Source organism: Microcebus murinus, chromosome 5 (genome assembly GCF_040939455.1).
Source record: "Microcebus murinus isolate Inina chromosome 5, M.murinus_Inina_mat1.0, whole genome shotgun sequence".
NCBI lineage: Eukaryota > Metazoa > Chordata > Mammalia > Primates > Cheirogaleidae > Microcebus > Microcebus murinus.
In genome coordinates, this window is record NC_134108.1 from 29,609,425 (window position 1) to 29,625,443 (window position 16,019).

A 16,019-nucleotide genomic window follows, 5' to 3' on the forward strand; every position below is an offset into this window, starting at 1 on the left:
GAGATTTCACATCTGAGAATGAGATTTGGGTTCATCATCACATTGGGAAATACAAGTGCATGTGGCAAGAACGTGTATAAAATATTGAGACAAGGGACATATGTACACTACTTGATCATTTATTATTTAACACAGCAAATATCTTTACAAGCATTTAATGGTTTAACTATTCTGTGACTTTTTTCCTGGCTAATTTGAGAAAATAATATATTGCCCTAATTTTGAAATGTTTTATTTATTTCTTATATTTAAATTCATCATAAATTCATAATTTTGAAAATATCAACATTTTTCAAGATATCAAAATTTTGAAATATCTTAATTTTCCCAATTTAGTGCTGACACTTATTCTACAAATAAACTAATGGCTGATGAGTTATCCTTTAAAACTTCCCCACTTAAAATAAGTTTTATGGCTTTCCTAAACCAAGGATAAAATAAAGCATAAATTAAAGGATTCAAGGCTGAGTTATAATAAGCACACCAACAACAAATTTCATAGATATAAGCAGGGGTTATGAAGCCCATAAAAGCATCAATCAGTGTCTCAATTGTATATGGTAACCATGAAATCATAAATGCTACCACTGTGACCCCCAGAGTTTTAGCTGCTTTTCTCTCCCTCTTGGCCACTCTGGCTTTGTAACTCTCTGAAGATGATTCTGTTTTGCTACTGGTAGTTTCAATTTTTATAGCTTGTTGTTTGGCTATAAGAAAAATCTTACTGTAAAGAGTTATCATGACAAGGGTAGGGATGAAGAAGAACAGAAAATCTATCAAAACCCAGTCTTGATTGACAGCAATTTGACAGCCACCTACACAGCTGAGAGCACTTACTAAGTCCTGCAGCCCATCGGCACTGGCACCTGTGTAGATCACAGCCCCACTGTACACCATGGGCAGGATCCAGGAGATGCTGATGCAAATTCCTGACACCGACACCGTGAACTTGGTAGGATAGACCAGAGGGTCAGTAACAGCAATGTACCTGTCGATAGAGACGAAGCACAAGTGGAAGAGAGAGGAGTAACAAAATGCCGCATCACAGCAACTGTGAAGGGTACAAAACTTGGCTCCAAAGTACCAGCAGCTCTCCACGGACCTGACCATGCTGAAGGGCATCACGGTCACACCCACTAAAAAGTCAGCACAGGCCAGAGAGGCGATGAGAAAATTAGTTGGAGAGTGCAACTGTGTGAAATGAAGAACTGAAGTCATCACCAAGAGGTTTCCAAATATAGCCAGCAAAGACCCACAGCCAAACACTGTGTACAGAAGCACACGGGACTCAGGTGAATAGGGAGTTTTCAGACAAGATCCGTTCACATTCTCATAGCAAAGCTGCACAGCAGGTTGGGAAAAATTGCTGGTCATGGTTTTGCTGTTTGATGTTTGCTGTTTCTGTTCTTCCTTGTGAAGGACAAGGAATTCTGAAATTAAAAAAAAATCAAACTGCATATCTGAGTAACTGCTTTCCAATATTGTGTTCTATATTCTTTTTCAATTTTAATTATAAAGACAAATTAAAAGAAATTCAAAAACTCAAAAATCATTCTGTCTTTAAACACATAATTATTTCTATAACTATGTCTAAACCTCATAGCTAACCCCAAGCAAATCTGCTCTGAATTTGCATTAGCCCAGAAATCACATTATCTGAATAATTGAAGAAATTTAATTTACATACCTTGTTCTTTATACTCATGAAGCTCTTACTTGCCAAAGTAATTACATATTTGAGAGTTCACCTTTTAATAGGCTTTTACCCCCTAGGATGTTTTAGAAAGCCAGCCAATCAACCTCATCCATTATAAATTCTTCACAAGGAATCCCTACAGTGTAAGGTGTGAATCATGAAAGAAAACCTACTTTGGATAAATATAATTAAAAAGTTCTTCTGCAAAACATGTTTCTCTATGTTGGGATACTTTGTAGAAATAATTATAATTTTCATAACCAAGAGATTTAAGTTCAACTGTCCTGAAATAGCCTAGGCCAGGATTTGTCAATAATATCACCTATTCCCTATTTATAAGACTGTTTACATAATTTGCATGGCCCAACAAAATAAAAATGCAAACTTCGAAGATACAGGAAAAAATTGTCATTAAAGATACTGAAGTAGAAGGTATTTTCTTTCTTTTATGGTTTCTCTTGATCTGCCATGATGTTTGGTATTTGCTATGTAATATCCTACCGCCTTGGGCAAAGAGATATTAGCAGGGCAAGTGTATGCACACGAGCCGCCCACTGCGAAGTTCCCCCTCCTGCCAGCCACTGAACTAATCCGCCATGGCCAGGATTGGGTAAAGCAAACTAAGCCAGACATCTCACAGGCCCGTCACTTCAACCACAGGCAGACAGGCGCCCCTAAGGGATTGCAAACTCCATACCAGAAGGCACTTGATGCTTGGATTGAAGGTGGTGAGAGGATTGGCCCTTCTGAGTGGCTCTTGAAGTGCGCTATGGCTCTACCACCCTGGGATGGGGACAACAGCCTATGCTTTGCCCTGAGACTGTAGGAGGGCGTGCCTGACTGCAACTCTCCCTGTGGTTGAGGTGACAGGCCCGTGAGATCCCTGGCTCAGTTTCCTTTACCCAACCCTGGCCATGGCATATTGGTTCAGTGGCTGGCAGGAGGGGGAACTTGGCATTGGGTGGCTCATGTGTCCAGCCCTCTGCAGGGGTGGAAGGAGGATGGCAGTGGTCACTGGTCAGGGTTGGGAAGGACAGGTTGGACAGGGGCCCAAGGTGCCAGGGTGCAGGGAGAAGGGAAGAGATGTAATGCAGGATCACAGATGATTTGAGGTTCCAAGCACCCAGCACATGCTCCATTGTCCCTTCACTTAACAAAATACAAATTGAAAGATAAAATTATGAAGAAATTCAAAACAACAACTACAGGCATGAAACTCCAATAGCAGGGCTCTGTGCCACTGCTCTAGTCACAAATCCTTAGAACAATCTGCCTATTTCATTTCAGATTTTAAATTACCTCTCTGTAACCTCAGCTCAATGATGAAGCAAAGCTACTCCACATGAAGGTAATTGCAAAACTTCCTGACTGGCAGGTGTGGTGGCTGACAATGACAGTCTTTCCTGAAACAGAGCTTTACCCTTGCAATATTAACAGGAGCTTAGAGAATTAGGGAGGGAGATTAAGGACTGAAGCTCCATAAAAAGGATTTCAGGTCTGGGAAAAATAGCTATCATTGATCCCACACAGCACCTATTAAGTAGGAAATGATAAAGACTTCTGTCCCCACAATAGTATATGCTGAACTTAAAAACATAAATATGATCTGCCATTTAGGATAAAGATATTTAAAATATATTGGAATAAATGTAGGAGAACATATATTAAAGGTATGACATGAAAACAATTGTTCAGTTGATCATCTGACAAATTCTTCTTGGTAATGCTATCTTACCTTCTCTTTAAATTCTTGAATGTAACTTGATCTCACCCCACTCTTATTCAGTAATCTTACCTCCCTATTTTCTGAAATATGAAATATGCAATTTACAGACCAAAACTATGTAAGGGCTCAGGGGTGCATGATGGAGGCAGGAGTCAAAGATGATTCCCAGGTTTTTAAGTTGCCAAGAAGTAAGACACAGTGTACAGGAGAAAGGGAGAAAGAGGACATTTGGGAGGCAAAGATGATGAGTTAGGTTTGGACTGATTAGAGAGACATAAAACTGGAGTTCTTCAGTAGGGAGTTTGGCCTATAAATTTTCAGCTCAGGAAAGAAATTCTGCCAGAGATAGTCATTCAGGATTTCTCACATTCTGGTGTTTTTGGAATCATAGAAGTGGATGTGATTGCCTGGTGTACAACAGCCATAGTGCCTAGGTTGTACCAGATACTCTGTATTTGTTGACTGGATTAGAGTGTGCACAGCAAAAATAGAAGGAACCGGAGTATTGCCAGCCTCAAAGTTATTCCTGCAAAAGAAAGCATAGGCAGTAGGGCGACTTCCGGGGGCCCCACTCTTGGGGCCCCAGAACCTCATCCATAAAAAAAAAAAATCAAAAAAAAAAAAAAGCATAGGCAGAAATACAGATGAAAAAACAGGAGAAAGTGGTTCCATAGACACCATGGATGAAAGAAGTTCAGGAAGAAGGGCATAACTCGGTGTCTTAGAAGTGTCAAGTTAAATCACAACTGAGAATTGTTTGCTGGCATTAACAATTAGACTAATGATGAGCATACTGAACTTCTTTTGGTGGAATGTTGGAGACAGAACCAAGATGGCAGTGAATTGAGAATGAATGGGAATGGGAGGAGACAAGTGAGATCATTAACAATAACTGATATTGCTCAACTGTAAAGAGGGAGAAAGATACTTAGTAAACAGCAAGAGACAAGGATTCTGAGAACATAGGGTTGCCATTTTTGTTTAGTTTTGATTTTATTTATTTGTTATTATACTCTGGATGTTAAATAAAAGCTAATGAAGAGATAAGACCAAAGATTGAGCTCTAACTGGAAAAGTTTTACTGCTAATCAAACACAGATCGATCTAGGGTCTGTAAAGCTGTGGTCAAAGGAGTAGAAATAGGGCAGGTTTCTTAAAGCCAAAGGGCCATGAACTGCCTCTGTCCTATGTTAGGAAAGTAAATTCTCTGAAAGTTGCTGATTGGCTAGTGATGCCCGGGCTCATTGGGTGGGTCAGCACCAGACCCACTGGGGGTGGCTGCAAGATGTGTGTGGCACCTGCTTTGGGATTATGGCAGTTTGGGATTATGGCAGTGTACGGGTTTCCTATTGCTGTTGTAATAAATTACCAAAATTGTAGTGGCTTATATCAACACAAATTTATTATCTTAGATTCTTACAAGACTGGAATTCTAGAGGTTAGAAATTTGAAATGAGTTTCACTAAACTAAAATCAAGAAGTAGGTAGGGCTGCATTCTTTTTGGAGACTAGGGGAGAATCTGTTTCCTGCCTTTTCACACTTCTTAGTATTCTTTAGTTTGTTGTCCCTTCCTCTACCTATAAAACCAGCAGTTTAGCATCTTCAAATGTCTTTCTGACTCTAACACCAACTCTCTTCTTTCTCGAGTACATTTCTAATGACTCTTGTGATTACAATGAGCCCACATGGATAACCCAGGGTAATCTCCCCATCCTGAGTTTTTTTTTTTAATTTAATCACATCTATCTACAAAGTCTCTTTTGCCACATACAATCACATACTCACAGGATCCAGGGATTAGAATGTGAACATCATGGAGCAGGGAGCATTTTCTGTCTACCATGAGCATACACCTGCTTCTGCCGCCCACACCAAATGAATTCTATGGATAAGAGACACTGCTGCCACCATCTCTATGAGATACCTGTCTCTACATTTCTGCATCCCATGAGATATAGAAGTTAGAAAAGTTAGAAAGAAGAGCACCCTTTTCCAGGATAGATAGAAAACAAAACCTCCAAATGTTTACTTTCTAGAACCAAAGACCTAGTCCAAGTAAAAAAGTAGATTAGAAAATATATGCAATCCCATAAAATAGGTTTTTCCTCTTCCATCTTTACTTCCCAGACAAGACAAAGATTTCATTAGGACTGTCTGCCAAGATGCCTCCATTAGTTCATTCATCAACCCCTGTGCACCAAGTATATGGAAAAGGCAGGCATATAAAAAAGAAGAAATGATAAAGTTCAAAGATAAGATAATCTCAGTGTACAATGAAAGAAATAAGCACAACATGTGAGCAGAGCAGAAAATGAGGACCTATTGGTTTTCAGGTTCAGAATAATGGAACCCAGGACTTTGATTACTTTAAAGAGATCTAAAAATGCCCCAGGCAGACAGGAAATAAGACATGCTCACTGCTTAAAGTTAGGGGCTGGAATGAGTCTTCTCAACGCACAGCACATATGAAAGGATGCTAAAGCAATGTGACTTTGCCCCAATTCCACCTCGGACTTTGGCTTTTGGAAAGCAGTTAGTCTAGGGAGATATAAGGACACTATAGATTCACAACCAGGAACTGGGCTGAGCTGCCCAGTGGCTGATTTCCTGGATCTGTGTTTTTTCCAATATGACAACAGAACAAGAACCCAAAACACCATTGTAGAGCAAGATTGTATTTTGGGAACCTTCAGGGCTGGATGGAGACAACTTCAAAACTACCAGGCGGTAATAAATGTGAAAAAAAAATCTATCAAATTTATGCAGCAAATGTCTTTTCCTACCATACGGTTTCATTTTTCATAGTCTTTATGTTGACTTTTGGCAAACAAGTTTTTATTTTAGTGTGATTGAATTTATCAACAATTTCTATACTTTTAATGTTTTTGTATCTTATTATATTTCATTTTAGGTACTTTCTGTTTGTACTACTTCTTCTATATTTCCAGATGGCTTCAATCCCTGAGACTTTCCACAGTTATGGAGCACTACTTGTCATCTGCTTACTCTGATAAGCAAAAGCTGTCTGAATGGAAGCTGCTCATGATCAGATTTTTATGGTTTTTAACCTGCTTCTTCAAGGCTAGTAATCTTTGTTATCCTGTTAGATACTAGTATATTTTTAGTAAAGTTTTTCAAGTATAAAATGTTGTTTTAGTGTGACAGTTTGTCTGAACCACTTAGTCCTAAGGTTAAAACAACTTTGTGCTTCTGTAATAAACTTAACTTGATCACAATGTTTTATCTTTTAAGATATATTGCAGGATTCAGTTTGAATATACTTTGCTTAAAATTTTGGAAGGTATGTTTATGAGTGCTATAAACCAATTTACTTCATTGTTAAAAAAACAAAACAAGACAAAAAACAACTACCAGACACTTAATGTGTACTTTGGCTGGGGATGGGGGTGGGGTAAAAAAAAAAAAAAATGAAACAAACTCACCCATTCAAAACAAAAAAGCATAACAAAAACCCAAAGGGCATGAAGCAATATAATGCTAAAATACAGCCAATGAAATCAACTACCAAAATGTAAAACTTTCCAGAAGAAATTAATTTTATAGAATAGTTTGACAAAGGTAAGCACAACTTCTCAGGTGATGTTTCTATACAAATCTCCTGCTCATATGCAGAGTCCTTGGTAGATGAGGATCGGGAGATCTTCAGTGGAATCTTGAGAGCTATGTTTTTAAGAAGCAGGGGATTCAGATGCTAATAACAGCAAATGATATTACAAGAGACAAATCTTTCTTTTGCGTTTGACATTGTAATGTTAAATTCAGTGCAAAATGCATGGTAGGCCATACATAAACATGTATTGAGTTGGAATCTAGTGTGTGATCTATAACTTCATTTTCCTTTTTTGGAAGGCAGCTAAGCTCACCACTATACCACCAACGCCATTTTCCTTTTTTGTATTATATACTGTCTTCTGTCTAAATCATCCACGAATACTTCTCCTGATTGTGATTGCTTTTTCTATTTCTCATTATTAATTGTAGCCAGAAATTAGTCAGGAACAAGGAAGGAAGAAGAGGTTTGCTCTAATGAGAAGCTCAATGAGAAAATGGCAGCCACTGATTGCGGAAGCTCACGTAAACTCTACACCCACCCTCACCAGGTTACGGAGAGGGTAAGCCTTTGAATCACCATAGAATGTGTGGACACCACCATACCCAGAGCCCGTCTCCTTCTGAAAGATAATTTATTCACACCTGGGTTTGAGTTGATGCTCTCCAATCTTTTTCACTTTATTGTACATGGTAACATAAGTACCTCACAGTAGGGTAAACGGGGGAATTTGGAGTATCAGTATAAGACATCTGTGAAAATGATACATTTTTCTTTGTATTATATAATTATTATAATTGACCAAGATATCCAACCATAATGTTTCCCTCAGCTTAACACAGGTTTCTTCCGACTCTAGGACTCTGACCATCCCCTTTTTCTCAGAGCATGTATTTTAGGAAGTTTTTATTTATAAATTCACTCTCTGCCCCTTGGAGATTTAAGTCTTTTTAAAAGTTTCTTGCCAGTTTTACAACCCAGGAATGTCTTGCTCAAGGACCTGGCAGCAATCCTGTTGAAATGCGATCATCAAGGAAGACAGATTCCTGGTCTCACGGTTTCTGTAGTAATCTAACCTGGAGAGGTCCTTGCTCTGTGTTGGAAGACTGACTGTCAGGAAGACATGAGAGACTTTACTTTTCCTTTTGGCAAGGCCAATTAGCAAACACAGGTGGTCTACAACATCCTCTTCATTAGCTCTGAGAAACTCTTCAGCCCTTTGTTTCAGTGGAGTTGAGTTCAGACTGAGTTCTGGCCTCTCTCCTCTATTGCAATAGTCTTGAATAAAGTCTTCCTTGACTTTAACTTTGTCTGGTGTAATTTTTCACTTTGACATAATAAAAACATAGCACAGTGTTCATCAGTTGGCTACTGCATGTCACAAAGAACCACAAATTCTCAATCACATATAACATTACACATTTATTTCTCATACATTTGAGGTTCATCTAAGTTGACCCTACTTCAGGCTGGGATAACCATGAAAGCGGAGGTGGTAGCTCTGGTTAATGGTGCAGCTATACTTCATGTATCTCTCACCCTCCTTGGATCTGTGGGCTACCCCAGCATGTTCTCATGGCAATGGCAGAGGTTCAAGAGAACAAACAGAAACAAGATCTCAGGAGGCCTAGGCTCAGAGCAGGCACACTGTCTCTTCTGCTCTCACCCTGCCTCCTGTGGGTAGAACTGCAAAGTTACACAACAAAGATCATGATTACAGCGAGGGGTGAATAATTAAGCATTCTCTATTTTAGAAGACCAAATAAAGAAGAAGGTGGCAATTTTTTTTTAATATAAAAGACTAGTGTTAGGTCACTAGGTAACTGATGGATGAAAATAAAGAAGAGTTGATCATTCATTTATTTAAAAATATCTTTATGAACTTAATGAGTGTATAACACTGTGCTGGGTATGGAAATAATGTGAGCAAAAACTTAGCAAATAAAAAATATTTAGTAAACATCAAATTACTTGCTTTATAATGTATACGAATATATCTAAAAGTGGAAAATACCTAAAAATTATTGCTGATGTACTGTAATTTTGAAACAGAATACATTTTCTGTATGTCAAAGGTCATATCTGTTGCTTTTAATGCTCACTTCAAAACAATGTGATTTTTAAATTAATATTACTAGTGTAGTTCTGTTTTTCAAATGCAAATGCAATGCTGAAATGTCATTCTTTAAGACTGACCTTTAAACAGCTTGCAATGTGTTCAAATGAAGAGTGAAAACATAACCAAGAGTGTTATAACTAAAGAAAATAAACACAGCATCTTAAAAGCTTATAAACACATGAAGAGTTCATGACATCCAGTTAAGTATTAATTACATCAGTAATAAATGAAGAAACTCTGTTGTAGTAATACACAGTTACACTAGTAGCTCTCTGAGAGGACCTAGGTGTTAACAATGGTCTATTTTGTCTTTATGATGTGTTATTGATGGACTATTTACAGCTATTCACAGCCTTACCAATGGATAACTGCCAAAGTTGCTTTAATCCTGTCCAACACTGGTACTAACTACAGCAATTGTTCTAATAACTTCCTATGTCTGAGCACTCCATTTCAATATTTAAAAAAATACACAGAGCTTCACATAACGTAATAGTTGCCCTTTTAATATCAACTAATTGAGAAAAATACATGTAGACAAAAGCTATTATGAACTCAGCAATGCTTGTAAATGTGTATTTTATTAATAAAAAATAAGCATATATTTTAAATAATAGTACATACATGTGGGAGACACAGTATTTATATAGATACCACCTGGGGCATAAGTGGATTAATTACTTCTTTGAAATAGTTCTGCAAGCTTCCATTGGCTGAAGCAGACAGTTTGGAACCAAAGTTCACCAGGATTAAGAGACCAAGATCAGCAATATGTTCCAAGGTCAGATTTTACTTTGCAGACAGTCTTGCAAAATGAAGCCTACTTCCATCCTATGTCTTGTTTCAAATATATCCATGGCTCTCCAGCAACTTGGTAGGCAGCTGACAAAGAAGTTTATAGCTTGTTTGTATAAATAAATGAGGAGAGAGGAGCGGTATTGCACTAATAGTCTAGTTAGTTTGTGGGAAAATAAACAAGTACTTTTTAATCGAAATACTTTCTTTATGAAGGGCTACAAGAAGAGTGGAAAAACAAGAAACAGTAGATCAAAAGTGTATGATGTGGGTAAGAGCTTGAAAACATCACTGGACAGCACTTATGTCTGTAAACAGTTCATCTAAAGATTATACTCTACATAGTGCAAGTGAATGGCTGGTATATATTTTTACAGTCTCCCAATATGTTTTCCTTATTTTTTTATGGGTATCAAGATAAGTTCATACTTGCAGTCAAGGGATGAAACACACATTTCTATGAAGATACTACTGACTCCCAAGCTGTGAGCTCCTTCTTAAGGAATGAGAATAAAGGACCTTAATTGTGAGCATTTGAAAGGTGGTCAATAAACCTGTTCCTTGACAACATAGCCTGAACACCAGATACTCTGCTACAGAGATTTTCATATATCTTTTGTCCTCTTTTACATTTAAGCTTTTTCCCCCTCCTAATTACTCTCAGCCCTGTTTGAAAAGTATTAACAGACAAACATGAAGCAGCTTAATCTTGTATAAAGTATTACCAAACTGGTTCATCTATTAAATATATAAAACATAATTTTATGTAACTCTTTTTACTTATTTACCTTTTCTTTTCATTTCACAAAACAAGCATGTTACAGAATAGTTTGAAAAGCAGCTATATAAACAAAGATTTAAGACAGTGATTCAGGGACTTGAGAAGGCAAACAACCCTATTTTTAGTTTTTTTCAAATTTTTGCTGTATCTTGCAACATTCAACATATAATTAAAATGAATTAAAACTTCTGTTGATGGAGGAATATATATCAGATGAGAAAACTAAAGCTATTCCTTAAGTGTATAATACCAATTTGGGTATTTACTATGTTGAAATAATCTTTCATTAAATTTGGATCACCCAGCTTTATACATTTGCAATGCCAAATACAGTGTCAGGTATAAAGTAAGAACTTAAAAGTAAAAAAATTTTCATTTGAATTGGCTTTTTTAAATAAAATTCTAAATTTACTTCAAAGCACTTAAAAAGAAGTACACAAACCATCTTTTTGTTCACATTCTTATTCTACAATAAGTTATGTTCTCCAAAAGTAAGAAAGATATAGTGTGTAATTGTATAATCACTAAATATGCTCTTTGTAAACACACTGTCTAGAATAGGGAGGGGAAGAATTACTGGGTTGAAAAAAACAAGAGCTCAAGTGTTTTTCAGATGATATTCAATCATTAGAAAGTTTCACATTCCACCTCTTTGTAATGTCTTTTTAGATTGAAAAAATTTCAAGAATTTATCTCGTGTTTACATCTCAAGCAAGATATACTTTAAAGAAGATTTTTGTCTTTAAAGAATCTTGCTTACAAGTTAAGCAAGACCTTTATTTTCCCCTTTATGTGTTTTGGATGATTGAACACTGATCATGAGTGTGGGAGAAATTACAAAGCTTCAAATTATTTGAAGAAACAAGTAAAAATATCAGAGGAGGAAGTAGAGAATCAGAAAACTGTAAGAGAATACAAGATAAGAAGGAATCAGTGAATCATATTCACCTATTACTAAATTCTTAAAATTGCCCAAATTTATGAAGACAACAAATACTTTAGAACAACTGTTGAATGCAATGTCCTCCTACTCGGCAAATATTACTCTGGTTTCTCTAGGTCCAAGTGTTTATTTTTGCACTTGAACCTAATTCCAAGTTAGTTTTGAAATCCCTGTAGTAATCTTTTTAACCTGTATCTACTTCTTCAGAAAATAAATTAATTGTTGATGAATCATTCCTTAGGACTTTGCCGCTTACAATAAGTTTTATTGCCTTCCGAAACCATGGGTAAAAGAAAGCATATATCAAGGGGTTCATAGCTGAATTATAATAAACACACCACACTAAAATCTCATAAACATAAGGAGGAGTTATGAAGTTCATATAAGCATCAATCACTGCATCAATAATGTATGGTAGCCAGGAGACTAGAAATGCTGCCATAGCAATACCCAAGGTTTTGGCAGCCTTTCTCTCTCTTTTTGCTACCCTTTCCTTGTAGCTCTCTGAGGAGGACTGAGCTTGGCTGGCTGTGCTTTCTATCTTCCTGGCCTGATGCTTAGCCACCAAAAATATCTTCCCGTATAGAAACACCATGACAACAGTGGGTACAAAGAATAGAAGAAAGCAAAGTAGAACCCAATTTTGATTCAGTGGAGCCTGGCAGCCGCCTACACAGGTGAGAGCAACTACTAATTCCTCAATTCCTTCTTCATTGGCCCCTGTGTAAAAGATAGAAAAGCTATAGGTGACCGAAAAAAACCAAGAGAGAACAATGCATATTCCGGAAACCGACACAGTAAACTTGGTTGGATAGGTCAGAGGATCAGTAACAGCGATGTATCTGTCGATAGAGATACAGCACAGATGAAATAAGGAAGCAAAACAGAAGGATGTATCAAAACACGTATGGAATTTACAGTAACTCTCCCCAAAGTACCAGCAGCTCTCCACAGACCTCACTGTGCTGAAGGGCATCACGGTGACTCCCACCAAGAAGTCGGCGCAGGCCAGGGACGCGACCAGAAAGTTTGTAGGTGTGTGCAGCTGTCTGAAGTGAAGGATGGCAATGATGACCAGTAAGTTCCCAAACACCGCCAGCACAGCCCCCAAGCCGAGGATGGTGTACAGGATTGCCCGGGGACCCGGCGAGTAAGGGGTTTTAATGCAGGATCCATTCACATTCTCATAACAGAGCTCCACAGTGTCCGCTTGGGAGAAATTGTTCGCCATTGCCTTCTTGTTTGGATCAAAGTTCTCAAATTCCTGATTTCAGCAATTCGAATAAAGGAGATGGCAATTTCAAAGTCTTCTGGGGGGGGGGGGAACTCTAGTTAAAATGATAAAAGTATATGATTTTTCTATCTCTTAATCTTTCCAAAAAGTATTCCTACATTTTTAATATATTAATATTTAGAGTGGGAATATGTTGCTATATTACTAAATAAGTGGCTGCCAATATACTTAATCCAATGCTATCTATTGTACAATATAATTTGCTAATCACTAGAAAAAGACCTTTTTCTGTGTGTTACTTTACCTTTTGAGAATTTCATCTGTAACCACTTGAGTTAAGAAATAAATAGGCTACCAAAGGCTGGGTTTTATTTTCTCTAAGTTATCTCCCCAGAGTAGCTACTTAAGCAGTAATGACAAGCTATACGTCATTTTTTTCAAGAAGGAAGAAATAAATTATATCTCCTTCACAAATACAACTCCAAAATCCCTATAGTATTGAGTGTGAAGACTGAGGAAAAGTTTACTCATAATAGCTTCAAACTTACTTTATGAATACATTTCTCCTATTGCTTATATTTTCAGAGTTTGTTTTTTTTTCCTTTTGTATTCATTCCTGGTTCAGACAGCTTGAAATGATTTGGAGAACCATTCTTATCAAATTGATACTAAAATAATCAGTGTGAAACTATTTTTCAGGCTAATAGTTGTAGGTATCTAAAAATCAATACGAATTTATTGAAATAAGCAATAACTACCTACTACCTCACTTTCTTATTTTTAGAAAAACAGTATCATTTTAAATCTATCACAGAAGAGTAGGCAACAAATGGGCTGAACTGGAGTGGTATTTTTAGGTAAGTCAAGTCCCTGGAAGAATGGATTCATGCTAAGTCATCCAAGGTTCAAATAGAGACCAAGTTGGTTTCTCCAAGTGTTTGAGTTTGTTCTTATGCGAGGCTACGGTCTTAAGAGGGGTTGCAGAGTGAAGAATTATTATTTACTGCATTTCACCAAGAATAAGTGTAACCTTGCATGTGAATCTTAGTCTTTGCACTAATAACTGCACTACTTTTATTGCCATTTACCCCATGCTATAGGTCTGGGATCTGTTGAAAGTACAGGATCCTAGAAAAAAACATATGCATATACATATGTGTGTGCCTTTTTAAAATCTATATAGCTACACTTTTAGGTAATAGGCTTCACTATGAGTTTCATATGACTATGACTATGAGTTTCAATGGTACATTCATGGTATTTTCAGTATTTCCAGGCTTTGCTATTCTGTGAGGTTTTTTTTGTTTGTTTGTTTGTTTTGTTTTTTTAGACTGAGTCTGGATCTGTTGCCCTGGTGTCTGCCTAGCTCACAGGAACCTCAAACTCCAGGGCTCAAGCAATCCTTCTGCCTCAGCCTCCCAAGTAGCTGGGACTACAGACATGTGCCACCATGCCCAGCTAATTTTTCTATTTTTAGTAGAGACAGGGTCTCGCTCTTGCTCAGGCTGGTCTCGAATTCCTGACCTCGAGCGATCCTCCAGTCTCGGCCTCCCAGAGTGCTAGGATTACAGGCCTGAGCCACCATGCCTGGCCTGTGAGTTTTAAATAAATTCATTTTTACTTTTATTTCCCAGTTCATACTTACTTGAGCTTTCACTGGTTTGATGACACAAAATTAAATCTTCTCCTTCTTCTAGGATTCCCCAGATTGGGCATCTATGTGCTCACAAATCAGTCTACCCAATAAAATCACATATGACTTCCCATATTCTCCTCTTCTGCCCCAGATTTCCCAATAAGGTTCACTACATCTCTTGTTTTATTCTCAAGGTGGCTAAAGGAATTTCATTATTGACGCATAGATGGTGCCCACTCTGAGAGTTTAGTGTCTATGTAAAGGATGCTGTATCCCTAAGCTTTAAAAATCCTCATTTCACTAGTACCCAAGTAATGCTGCTTTTGTGCAAGAGGAGAATGACCCCTTTTCTCAGTTTTTATACCCAGGTCCTAAAAGTGCAACCTTCAGTCTCACAGAGTGTCTTAAAACTTACCATTTCCTAGAAGCCAAGACACTTGAGTAGCAATGACCCTCATCTTGGTGTTTAATACTTTTAATCAGTAAGAGGAACTAGAGTTTCTCAAATAAATGGTTCATTCCAGCATGGGATTAGAAAGGAGGTACAGGAAGAAACTGGAACACATTTTTATGCCAGCAATTAAGGAAGAGATTTTATTTTAAAAGTTGGAACAGTTCATAAGGACAATGTCGTCAGCATGAATGGGTTCCTACTGCCCAAATCTGGGACAATTTGAGTTCCTAAATACTTAGGAAGAATAAATAAATAAGCCTTTGAAAAAATGGGAATCAATGAGCCTGTATTAATTAGATATAGATAGATCAATAGATCCATAGATTGAAAGACAGATCAATAGATTAAAAAGGAGGGCCATCCTTCCTTGCAATAGACTGCAAAGTGCCAATGATACATATAGAGAGAGGGCTGGATTTGGAACATTACAATTTTGGAACCATCACATTAATATTGGTTTTGGCAAGAATCATCAATGGATGCTAAATTGGAGAGGGGATGGAATTTGATAAGAATCATGTGGTATTTGCATGGTTAAAAGTATTTTCGAGAGATTTCTTATTAGTTGCAAAAGAAAAAATAGTAGCTATACAGTTGGGGAAAACAAATAAGACCTTGACCAGATGATCAAAATTAACATCACTGATGAAGGGCAGATGGCCAAATATGCCTCTGGATAGCACACCCTGAGACGCACACAATATACTGTATGTGGTATTCCGGTCAGGAATGCCCAACCTGAATCTAATAATGAAGAAATTTCAGACAAACCCAAGTTGAGAAACATCCTATTTTTAAAAGGTAGAGGGTTTGGGGAAGCAAGGTTATATTATTTTAAAAAATGTCAATGTCATAAAAGGCTGAAGAACTTTTCCAGAATAAAGGGGACTTAAGGGCAAGACAGTTAAAAGAAATATATGATCCAAGAATGAAGTATATTACTGGGTCAACTGACAAAATTGGAAGAGGGATAGTGGTTGGTGAAGGTATCCTATCAATCTTAAATTACCGAAATATATAGGGTTCAACTCACTCTCTGGTGTTCTGTCAGCACCCCCATCTG

The 16,019-nt window shown here is 37.4% G+C and overlaps 2 protein-coding genes across 2 annotated transcripts; both read right to left on the bottom strand.

Annotated features, from left to right (window-relative positions):
• Window positions 1–311: 311 nt before the first annotated feature.
• On the bottom strand, window positions 312–1,395 carry LOC105855518 (trace amine-associated receptor 8). The gene has a single exon (XM_012736547.3). The coding sequence runs from the start codon at window positions 1,372–1,374 to the stop codon at window positions 346–348; it is 1,029 nt and encodes a 342-aa protein (XP_012592001.1). The 5' UTR covers window positions 1,375–1,395; the 3' UTR covers window positions 312–345.
• A 10,421-nt stretch (window positions 1,396–11,816) lies between these two features.
• TAAR9 (trace amine associated receptor 9) lies at window positions 11,817–12,876 on the bottom strand. The gene has a single exon (XM_012736546.3). The coding sequence runs from the start codon at window positions 12,861–12,863 to the stop codon at window positions 11,817–11,819; it is 1,047 nt and encodes a 348-aa protein (XP_012592000.1). The 5' UTR covers window positions 12,864–12,876.
• Between the last annotated feature and the right edge of the window lie 3,143 nt (window positions 12,877–16,019).

What these genes read in the sequence shown, in the direction of transcription:
- LOC105855518 (XM_012736547.3), bottom strand. Translation starts at nt 1,374, where the DNA reads ATGACCAGCAATTTTTCCCAACCTGCTGTGCAGCTTTGCTATGAGAAT.
- TAAR9 (XM_012736546.3), bottom strand. Translation starts at nt 12,863, where the DNA reads ATGGCGAACAATTTCTCCCAAGCGGACACTGTGGAGCTCTGTTATGAG.